Source organism: Salminus brasiliensis, chromosome 10, assembly GCF_030463535.1.
Source record: "Salminus brasiliensis chromosome 10, fSalBra1.hap2, whole genome shotgun sequence".
In the NCBI taxonomy this organism is placed as follows: Eukaryota; Metazoa; Chordata; class Actinopteri; order Characiformes; family Bryconidae; genus Salminus; species Salminus brasiliensis.
The window spans coordinates 17,581,823-17,593,939 of NC_132887.1; the positions used below are offsets into that span (position 1 = coordinate 17,581,823).

Sequence of the window (12,117 nt, forward strand, 5' to 3'; positions counted from 1 at the left end):
CGTGAGAAATATGGTCAACTATTCTTTAGTTATAGTAAGAATGACAGTAATAATGAGGAATGACTATTAAATACAAGTATGTCATTACAATATTATACAATTTAGTTGATTTAGAAAAAGCAGAATTTGCATGATTTTGTCTCAGATACAGCTGACATCACAAAACACCTGAAATAAAAAGTGGGGGAAGTATTAGGGACGTGTGAGTTTCAGAACACATCTTGCCATTAAAGCATTATGAAGCATTTCTAAGCAGTGAAACTTTGATCAACTAAGGGCACACATTTTACAAGCTGAGAGATATGGAACCAGCATCAAAGTGAAAGAAGAATGTGGTCTTGTATGGCAGAGTAACATTTCAGGATTTTACACAAATATGACTCTGGATATGTGTTATCCTACCCACTTTTCCAAAGTTACAGTTTTCAGTTAGCAGTGTGCAGAGCCCAAAGTAGCAACAATAGCATGCTTCTCTTCTAATTACAAGTCAGTGGAGCCTTTTAAAGCTGTTATGTCAAGGTAAAAAATTTATACTGACTTGTAACATTGTCTCTATCGTTGCTACTTCAGGTTCGGCATGTGGCTACTGCACTACATGTAACTCTGGAGAAGCAGGCAGGACAACACTTGCAAGAACTGCGTAACACTGCATAACACCACATAATGTTTATTTATGTCGTATTTATGAAAAAAATCCTGTAATATTACTCTACCACCTCAGTACACATGATTCTCTCACTTTAAGTGATGGTTCTTATCAGCATGTTCTTTGGTGGTGGCTCAAAGCGTGAATTAAAATTCCCGACTGTAGGGGAGCCCAGGAGCAAGAAATACAGAATCTTTCAGTGCTATTTTTAACACTTTTTATAGCAGTATAGAAATCATTACACAGCAAATGTCAGTGTTAAATCAACATGTTTAATAGTATGTCTATGTGTATGGTACCAGTATGTGTACCATATTCGTTTGGTGCACGCAGTCACACGGAGAATATTAAGTATGCGCTATTAGGGTAAATATGGTAATCTCACAAGTGGGCATGTCACCTGGAAACTTTAAGCTGTAAGACTCATAAAATTATAGTGGATCAGGCGAGGATCACATGTCTGCATTTTTGTGTTTGGGTGGGGGAAAACATATTCCTAATGTTTACACTTTACTGCTTAATTAACATGCTACAGACTGTATTAAATACCCCAGGGAGACTATATGGCACTACATAGGGCAAACTGTAATCTGTGCAACAAATGACATGAAAAGGAACCTCAGTTAGTGTTTTTTTTCCCCTGTACTGTAGTCATATTGCACCATGAGTTGAAACTAAGGTTTGAACCAAACTGTGACTTTTATGTACTGTTACACTCCTACTCACAATGTTAATTTAACTGTGTTAATTTAACACTGACAATTTTGCTGTGTAGCACCAATTCCACACACCAGTCCATTTAACTATGTTAAATGTGGTCACATACTCCTAGTAAAAACTGGTGGCAGATTAAAACAAGTTAAAGGGGACTTCACCATAGTTTCTAGATGTTTTATCAATGAGAAGACAGTGTTAGAATAAAATAAAGTATAACCTGATATCCTGAATTGTGGAGCGGCGATCTCTCTTCTTGCCCCAGATTTTGAGTGAGGTGACAAGGAGAATGATGAACTCTCCATTCTTCATGCCGATGGCTACCATGTCACCCTCAGGACTATAGCTGACTGTGCGTGCAGGATGCCCCAGATTCACCTTATTCAGCATCTTCTGTATTTGGCATATAGGAAAGCAGCACTGTATCATTTTATTCATACATACCACTAATAACATTTCCTGCTTAGTTCTGCTCTTCAGGCCCTGAATGAAATGCTTTCACAGACACTAGTATTACATAACTAGTATCACAAAGATGCTTTGTGTGGATGTGTGTGTAGTGCTTACCCTCTCTGGAATGTCCCAGAGCCGCACTGTGCCGTCTTCTGCAGCAGACAGAAAGACGTCTCGTGTAGGGTGAGCACCAAGACCCCAGATGGGGCCGTCCATGTGACCGTTGACCAAGATGTTACATGCTGCGTTCTTTTCGCCTACCTCAATAATCTCAGCATTTCGCGTGCCCACCAGGATCTTACCCTTAACAAAATGATAGAGGAGTAAGTGAGCCAACCATTAGCAAGTTAAGACAACTAGAGAGAAGGAGAAAGCAAAACACTGTATAATAATTCTACTTGAATAATCACATAATACTAAATCCTTTGGAATAGTCAAACAACCTATGAGGCATTATTTTAGAACCAGTCTTTGAACTTTATTATTTAATTTCAATGAATCAATCTATCTGGTAATTGATGTTTAAAAGTTAACCCAAGCAAGACAGAGCTGCTGTACATTCCGGGAACTGCAAACGGAACTCGGTCATGCAGATTTCTCATGTCACTTGAAGACTTGACTACTGCAACTCTCTTCTGGCTGGTCTACCTCTGCGCACCATCAAGCTGTCTTCAAACGCAGAGTGAAGACCCACCTCTTCCGAGAATACTTGGGCGATAAGTAGAGTGGTCACCTTATTGACTAGTGTGTCTTAACTTTGAACTTTGAATTTTAGTCTATTCAAACTAGCTGAGGTTTTTCTTGGGTAAATAGCAAAGCACTTTTGCAAGTTGCTCTGAATAAGAGAGTCTGCTAAATGCTGAGTCTTTTAAGTTCTTTTATGTATCAAGTATGAACTTGGTTGGGGTGAAAAATTAACAAAAGTTACAAGACTATTTACAACTCTGTAACATAAACACTGTACTAATTTATAGTTTTTTAGGATTGTAGCTGGGTTAGCTTTTAGCCATGCTCCCACAAAGGGTACTTTCCTATGATGTGTGTTTAGCTCCAGTTTTGTAGTTAGCTGAGGAAGTTTAGTTTGTTTTCCAGGGAGTGGACAATAGAAAGAACAGATGGCAAAAAAATGGATGGCTGGCATTAGCTTTTAGCCTAGTGCGGAGGTCCTCCCACTGAAACAGTAAAAGCTGTAGTCACAAGGCCTAGTTCAGGTCTGGTTGTTCTCCAGTATGAACAATACAATATTTACTCTTAAGTCGCTGTCACATTTCTTCACCAGCTTTGAATAAAGCTTTCACTAGTGGGCTGGGTTTGTGTAAAGACTTTTTGGTGTGTCCCAACCTTACGCTCCTCGCTATAATAATCAACCTCGAGATTAATAACCGACTGGAGATCAAGGACATGTATGTTTTTTTCTTCCGGAACCACATGTTCGATGTCTGTGCAGGTCTACTGTCTACTTCCAGAGTGCAGTGTGAGTGTTGTACCTTGCCTCTGCAGACAGAGCGCACACAGTCTATGATCTGGCCTGTCTCCAGCCTGAAAGCTCTGCAGCGCTTCAGCTCCTGATCCCACAGCTTCAGTGCACCACCCTCCTTAGACCTGCAGGGTGCAGCACACACACAGCACAGCTTACATACTAAAAGCCATGCACTCAGACACAGCACATCTTACCTACTATAGCACTGCACTTTCACAACACAGGTCATGCATTAAACATAACATACACACACAAGGCACAGCTCAGTCTCATTTTCAACAAAATATACTATATATAGATTTAACATTAAATTAATATTTTCTCTGTTATTAAAGTCCTCTCTCTACAGTGTTCTAAATTAGTTAAATCTTAATAGCACTGGACAGCAAACTGAAATAGGTGGGTGACTCACGGTCGCTCCTTGCCTCCCGTGACAATGAGTCCATCTCGCAGAGTGGTGTACATGGTGAAAACAGGACCAGTGTGTGCCTTAGCCACAATTCGCACTAGAATGTGTTCCTTCCATACACACACATCTCCACTAATGGTACCTGTAAATGTCAAGTTATTCTGAAAAGAAAACAAACCTGCACTAATCTAGTGACCTCTAAAGAGAGAACAGCACAGCATGGCAAAGCACAGCTCTGTTTTACAGCTCATTCATTGGCAATATCACATGGTTGTTGATACTCTTACATGACTAAACTGATATGACAAGTTAAGTGAAAATACATTGTATCTCTAAAAGATTTTTTTTCCTATACTGCAATTCAATACATGCAGAAACACATTTCTTTCTGGGTAAAAAAATGGGACATTTATATATTAAGCTAGTACCAAGTGGTCTAACATGTCTGTAGTTGGAAAGATTTTAAAGCAATGGAAGCAGTTACCCTTCGGTAGAACATGTTTATACTAGCTGCATAAGACAAAGAAGTGCACAGCTTTTACGCTAGACTATTTATAAGCAGCTTGGTACTAAAAATGACATCTGATGGAAAATCAAAAGCTTTGCGAAAAAGTTCTACTTTACCAAACATAGACGACTGAAGTAATGTGGTTGGCGGCATGCCCTATTTGGTACACCAGGCATAAGCTGGATTTATGAATGGCAGAATTTAATGGGAATTCTCAAAATGTTTTCTGTCTAATTAAATTAAACTGGCTCCTCAAAGCCCCTAGGGTAAATATACAAAGTATGTCTTAGACAAGACAACCATATTCATCATTTGTGTTGGACACAGATGGTATTCAGTCTCCGCCTTCAATCCATCTGTGCAAAGAACACACACATACAAACTAATGATCAAACACACACAGTAACAGTGAGCACACATGCCCGAAGCAGTGGGCAGCCATTGCTGTGGCGCCCAGGGAGCAGAGAGGGTGAACAGTGGCAGCTTGCCGAGCCCAAACCTACAACTCTGTCATCAATAAACTGGTGCTTTAACCGCTGAGCCACCACTGCCCTCATCTTTCCAAAGTCTAATAAATGTCTGCTATTTTTTTATTGTATTGCTTTCCTTTTTGGCCAGTAAACAAAATGTTGTTTGCCAGTAATAGAGGGCTGTCCGTCACACATTTAAATGACAATATCAAATTACGCCCAGTCCGTTCTCAGAGAGGTCTGATGTGTGCATTTTGGCGATTTTTGAGGAGCGTTTTTATCATATTTCTGCTTTGTGTTTTAACATGTGTTACCAGGGCTTTAAAGTGTGAACTGTGCAGCTGTAATATGTCTGAAAATGTTAAATAGCATTGCCCAATTGGGACAGGGGGGCAAAAAACTGGATTGAATTCCTCATTCTCCACTGTTAAACAACTCAGATCTGAGACCACTCAGCCATGTAAAACCTGTGTATTTAGATATAAAGGGATATACTTACAGCACCAAATGCCACAGAGAGCATGGTTTGCATGCGCGCATCCTCAATAGAGCTGATCACTCCTTTCTTGCTGAGTAGAGCCCTGCCTGCCAGTGTCCAGAAGCGCACATGCTTTATCCCTACTGATACAAACTGAGTGTCTGAGTCCGGCCGGAACTCAGCCACAAAGATCCGCTGTGTGTGGCCAGAGCGACTGGCTACTTTGGCACCTTGGGAACAATAATAAACAGATGCTACTATAAGTAAATGACTCCAACTGGTTTCGGTGTAAAACAGCAGAGAGCAGGCCAGAGAGAATCAGCAGTGCTGTACCTTCCTGCCACTTCCAGATGGTGATAGTGTGCTCGGGGTCCAATCCCACAGACAGGAGCAGCTTGCCAGTGGCACTGAAGCTGACTGAGCAGATGCCCCGGGAGTGGTAGCAGCGCAACACAGACAGAGTCTGTTTGTTCATGGCATCCCACACATGGATGGATGGGGATGTGGCTGTCATGCAGATGGAGAATCGGGTTTAAGATCTGACTTTGTAAAACAACTGGGTTGGACTCAGTCTAACCTTTTTAAAAACATTTTTTACATATGTTTCAAATCTGGATGGTCTCTGGATATATTTGGGGAAGATTGTGTTTATACTTTTTTTAGTGCAACCCCAGCGTGACCAGATAAGACCCAATTTTACTTTCCAGTGTAAAAAGCACCAAGGTGGCACAACACTGACTCATACAAGGTTTAGAGGAACAGTGTGAGCTTCCATAATGCAGGGCAACACATGAAGAACTATTTCAACTGCAAGGGAACACAATCTATAATACTACCAGCTGTGGTCGATGATCTACTAGCAAATAAGCATAAGGGCGCACAAACAGACAGTAAGAGAGTGAGAATAAGAAAAAAACAGAATTTGTTTTACTGTTTTCACAACAGTAATAATTATTGGCATTAACTTTTTCCTGATGTATTTTCTCTTGCCTAACTGTAGATGATGATGATGCTGTATTACACTGCTACTTTAAAAACAATAGCCTCATTAGTAGTATTGTGCATTCTCTTTACACTTAAATGTGTTGACCACCATGTGGTTTAAGTGATCTGATCACAATGCGCATTGGGCATCTTCTCATGTGGTCAAGTGAAATCCAAAAGTGATCTGATCACCAAAAACACCTCAACAGCCTCTAATTCAAACCTGTCTGACTCCCTAAACCCCAAGGTAAAGTATCTGTAGTAACATAGTAGTTACCAAATAATATGTTGGACATCAAATTAATGACTAGTGTAGCTGATTTAATTGGTTGCTGCAAGTTCATTTGTGTATTATAATTATTAATTAATGTTTTGAAAGTTGGAGCACTGAATGATCACCAAACTGCAGTATTAAAGGTCTATGTTTGCAAAGGTCAATTGCAAAACAATTAATTTGACACTATTACATTAGTGAGTAGTGATTTGGTTGGTCATTGGAAGTAACTCTAAACAAACCATCAAGTTTGTGTGGAGTGTGTAAAACTGCATGTGTCTTTACAACCAGTAGAGGGCAGTGTGCTGGAAATAACTTGAGCCAAGCCCACCCTGACACTAAAACCAACCCTCTCAGATCACTACAACACAAATCAGCTGCATTCCACCAAACTCACAGTGCAATGCAATACTAATAGGGCAGGGCAAGAATAAAAACAATAGCCTCTTTTAACACAATAACCTCATTAGTAGTATGTCTCATTTATAAAAATGTCAGTTTGTGCATTCCACAGTCCACAGTACTGTACATGTAAAATATCAATCAGAGACTCATTTTGTGTTTGCAGGCTATGAGCGTATTAGTAGTAGGTATAGTAAAGCACATAATAATATAGCAGACTTGGGCTGTTTAAATGCTTCTTTGTTGCAGTAGCAAACTGACACAGCTCCTGCAGGAACAGCAAATTCAGACTGGAGCTCTGCAATCACAGTTAAAAACAGTGGATAATATGTCTTACCTGACATATCACCAGCATCACCTACACAAGAATATGAAAAGGATATTAGGAGGTTAAAGGATATATAAGGTATGTCAACATGATATGGAAATGAAAGCATAATGCCTTTACAATTCATATACACTTGCTATGAAAACATTTAAGGTAAAATTAAGGGAGGTATATAGAGAGCAGCCCACTTCTCACAAACATACCTACTTGGCCAGTCGCCACCACGTTGGGGAACTTAGGGTGTTGATTGATGGTGAGGCACAGAATGTCATCACTGTGTTCGACATAGAAACTCTGGCATGCTAGAAAAAAACACAGAGCACACTCAATACACAATAAATCTGGGATAATAATTGATACCAAATATAGCCAGATTCTTGGACTAGATAACAGATTTTGTAGTATGGAAAAGAATGCTGGGGAACATGCCAAAGAAACTCCAGTACATTAGACTGCACTCCAGCACACAGAAAAAGATGGATGAACTTGTCTATTGTCCCAATGTGGCAGGCTGGCAACATTTTGGTTTCCAACCAAATAAATATCAGCGATCCTACTTTTTCCCTCACATTTTCTAAAACATTTCCAGGGCAATTTCCATGACTTTTATACATGACAACACACATACAATAAGCCCATTAAAAGCCTCTCAGAATTAGTTTTTACACATATCGTTAATAAATGAATAATTCATGAAGTTTAACACTGCCATGCTAAAAATGGCTTATTCCTACATGATGCAGAAAAATACAGTAGTATAGTACACGCATTTTATTACCCCAAGGCTAGACTATTGCAACGCACTATTGTCAGGATGTTTCAGCAGGAACTGCTGTAAACATCAAATGCTGCAAAACTACGAAAACTAGAACGTTTGATCATATCAGCCCAGATCTATCAGAACTGCAATGCCTTCCAGTTAAATTCTGTATTGATTATAAAATTCCCCTACATGGAGATCATACTCCTATTAGGAAAACAGCAAGCTATAAGTTACTGTATCCCCACTCAGCAGCACTACCATCATGCTGCCCTCCCCCTTCTTCTTCTTCTCTCAGAACTTCTGGCTCACAATCATCACCATCATCATCCCATAATGGCTCATCGTCTGGCAGCATCAACCACCCATTCACACATTCCAGCACCCAGCCCCCCTGCTCCAACCTGTCCTTCACAACAACCCAGGTGAGAAATGAGCTGAGGAAGATCAAGCCTAAGAAAGCTACAGGTCCTGATGGAATCAGTGCCAGGCTCCTTAAGTCCTGCGCTGATCAGCTGTGCAGGGTAGTTGAGCATATGTTCAACCTGAGCCTGAAACTGGGAAGAGTACCACAGCTGTGGAAAACATCTTGTGTGGTACCTGTGTCCAAAACACAGCACCCAAAGGACCTAAACAGCTACAGGCCGGTGGCACTGACTTCCCATCTGATGAAGTCACTGGAGAGGCTGGTCCTCAACCACATTCGCCCTCTGGTGAGCCCATCCATGGACCCTCTTCAGTTCGCCTACCAGCCTGGTGTCGGGGTGGATGATGCTGTCATCTATCTTCTACACAGAGCTCTTTCTCACCTGGAGAAGCCCGGCAGCACTGTGAGGATCACCTTCTTCGATTTCTCCAGTGCTTTTAACACCATACAGCCAGGCCTCCTAAAGGACAAGTTGGGACATTGTGGAGTGGACAGTCACCTGTCAAACTGGATACTGGACTACCTCACCAACCGACCACAGTATGTGAGGGCACGGGACTGTGTCTCTGACTTGGTGGTCAGCAGCACAGGAGCCCCTCAAGGAACGGTCTTGGCACCGTTCCTCTTCACCCTGTACACTGCTGACTTCATGTACAGCTCACCGACCTGTCACCTCCAGAAGTTCTCTGATGACTCAGCGATCGTCGGCCTCATATCCAATGAGGAGGACAGCGAGTACAGAGAACTTATTCAGGACTTTGTGGACTGATGTCTGCGGAACCATCTGCAGATAAACGCTGGAAAAACCAAAGAACTGGTGGTGGATTTCCGCAGGTGCAGACACCCCCCTCCATCAGTGAACATCCGCGGTATGAACATCGAGAGTGTGGACTCTTATAAATACCTGGGTGTTCATCTGAACAACAAACTGGACTGGTCAGTCAACACTGCAGCTCTCTACAAGAAAGGCCAGAGCAGACTCTACCTGCTGAGGAGATTGAGGTCCTTTGGAGTGCAGGGAGCGCTCCTGAGGACGTTCTTCGACACAGTGGTGGCATCTGCCATCTTTTATGGAGTGGTCTGCTGGGGCAGTAGCATCTCGACGGCAGATAAGAAGAGACTGGACAAACTCATAAAGAGGGCCGGCTCTGTCCTGGGGTGCTTCTTAGACCCAGTGCAGGTGGTGGGAGACAGGAGGATGACAACCAAGCTGGCATCCATGCTGGAGAACAGCTCCCACCCCATGCATGAGACTCTGGCAGCACTGGGCAGCTCCTTTAGCGACAGGCTGCTTCACCCCAAGTGTGTGAAGGAGCGGTATCGCAGGTCCTTCCTTCCTGCTGCCGTCAGACTACACAACCAGCACTGCTCCCAGCGGACCACATACACACACACTTAACTACACACACATGTTCATGTTCAGGGAATACTATGTGCAATATCCCACCCCCATGTGCAATTAAGAGTCTTTTGCTGTAAATAATATTGTTTATTGCTTTTTTAATTCTTATCTATATTGTGTGTATGTAGTGTAAATTATTTATTTATCTAAATTTTTGTAACTGAGTGTCCTGCTATCCCTTTCTGCTGTTACACTGTGAATTTCCCCACTGCGGGACTAATAAAGGACTATCTTATCTTATCTTATCTATCTTAAGGCTATGTAGTGCTATGTAGTGCTCACATGTGGTACCTTGTAATTCTGCAGATGTTAATCGAAATTGACATTGTCATCCAAGCTTAGTTAAAGCTATTTTCAGATTCTTCGGCATGACGTTTTAGGGAACCTCTTTTAGGAAGGGAGCAGTTATACCTGTTGTCAAGTTGAGGACAACCCCAACTGAGGCTGTGTGGTAGATAATATCCGCCCCCTCATTCAGGTAATGCACATTGTTGCGGCAGTCGTTGCCCCGGTAACCAAACACTAGCTCTAGCACCAGGTCCTGCAGGAAGAGTGAAAGAGAGGGGTTAGGGTCAGGGGTCATCTCCATGGCAATAGCAGAGAGGTTAAGGGACTCTGCTTTCAGGATGAGAAAGGACAGGCAGAGAGGAACCATGCTGCAATTAAATTAAGCGAGGTTAACAAGATGAGCGAAGCTAATGGGTCTCCCTTGGGCTCTGTGTGTCTAGAGTCCACCATAAAACAGGCTTCTGACTCAGCAACCAGATGAGATATGCACTGAATAGACAGGAAGAACTTTATACTGTGCATGCACATATTCACAATACTGCTAATGGACAGATTACCAGAAAAAGAAAATCACACTAAGCAAAATAAACGAAGGATATTTTCTTATATACATATATTCTTATATGATATATTATAAACAATATATCATCACTGTCATGCAATTTTTTTTCTTTTCATTTTTGCCATTTTTGTTACATGTTACAAAGTTTCTTGATGAATAAACCAAGAGAAATCTTTTCACACTGATTTCCAGTGAAAGTTAAAGCATGCTGCCTTTTTTTACACCCGTAAAGTTGGAGTCACAGTGATGATATGTGCTGTTGTACATTTGGTGTGCCAGTCTGTCTTACACTTACCTCAATGGGCCTCTTCTTCTTGCCCACATTGTTGGTTTGCAGTTTCTCTGGCACTGGCAAAGCCCTGCTCACTGGGGGTCTATTCCCAAATAAAGCATAAATGATTAAAACTAAAAATAATTTACAATAAAATAGTTCATTAAAATAATTCACCTTAAAAGAAAAAGAGGCAGAGAACAGCAGGGTAATCTTACCTCGAGCCCCTTTACGGAAGCATTGACAAAAAAAGAGAGAACATTAGAACCACTGTCTCTCATTTAGCAGTCATCAAAGTGCACCAGGTCGTAATAGCACAACACACGGACACTGAGAACACATAAAAATGCACAATACAGAGCTGGAGAAGCTATGAACTCAAATTATTTTCTCAGCAACAACCATGATTATGTAAAAGTGTAATAGTATGTGGCCTAAATCAACTTACAGCTGGCAAAGCAAGAGGCTTACTTACCCCAAAACAAGAGATTCAAATTTCTACTTCAAATAAGGTTACTGACCATGTGAAGTACAAAAAGAATGTGCTTAGGTCCAAAGAACCCAAAATTCTTGCCTCTTGCTGGCATGACCAGAAGCTGAATGACTTTAAAGCGATGAAGGAAGGGCAGCCAGCCAAGCACTTACTGTAATGCAGTGCTATCTATTCTAATGTGGGATTGCAATCCCCTGCTGTCAAAGCACCTACAGTAAGCGTTCCATAAAGAAACATCAGCTAAACGCTAAGTTGCACTTATTATTTTGATGAAGGGAATGGCAAAAGGTGAGCTGAATGGAAACGATGACCACTGCAGAATGGTGTTGCGGAAATTCACAGAGCACACAGAGAGCAGTAGTTTTCTCAATGAGTACTTCGTCATCCTTACCTGACTACCCCCTGCCTTCACATGGTGACAAAGAAGAGTGCAGGGTAGAGATAGACACAGGAGTAAGGAAAAGAGGAAGAGAAAGACACCAGGGTGCCATATTACTCAAAGCCAAAGTGCCCCATATATCATCATTCTGCTTTCAATCAATACTGTGATGTTTCACAGGCAAAAATGAATCTTTTTTTGTGGAATACAGACAATCAAAGACTTGACCACTGCTGGGGTGTACCCTCAACGTGTAGGCAAAAACATATCATATCAAACGAATAACATATCTTTCAATTTATTCGTTTTATTTAAATGAACAATAGTCAAATGGTCACAGAGACATTATGATGCATGATTTAGCTGTCAGTCAAGTGTCTTTGGGCAAC

The 12,117-nt window shown here is 41.4% G+C and overlaps 1 protein-coding gene across 2 annotated transcripts in view; it reads right to left on the bottom strand.

The window, feature by feature from the left end:
• Positions 1-12,117, bottom strand: part of eml5 (EMAP like 5) — a 72,275-nt gene that overhangs the window by 4,411 nt on the left and 55,747 nt on the right. The window contains exons 28-39 of one of the 2 annotated variants that reach the window (XM_072689541.1): positions 11,741-11,755; positions 11,075-11,083; positions 10,881-10,959; positions 10,147-10,276; positions 7,350-7,448; positions 7,156-7,176; positions 5,492-5,665; positions 5,180-5,388; positions 3,706-3,863; positions 3,301-3,415; positions 1,928-2,116; positions 1,581-1,753 (exon numbers count right to left, since the gene is read on the bottom strand). In XM_072689541.1, the coding sequence (XP_072545642.1) occupies positions 1,581-1,753; positions 1,928-2,116; positions 3,301-3,415; positions 3,706-3,863; positions 5,180-5,388; positions 5,492-5,665; positions 7,156-7,176; positions 7,350-7,448; positions 10,147-10,276; positions 10,881-10,959; positions 11,075-11,083; positions 11,741-11,755 (1,371 nt within the window). Of the gene's footprint in view, positions 1-1,580; positions 1,754-1,927; positions 2,117-3,300; positions 3,416-3,705; positions 3,864-5,179; positions 5,389-5,491; positions 5,666-7,155; positions 7,177-7,349; positions 7,449-10,146; positions 10,277-10,880; positions 10,960-11,074; positions 11,187-11,740; positions 11,756-12,117 lie in introns of those variants that run through there. The other variant, XR_011980526.1, reaches the window with a different exon arrangement.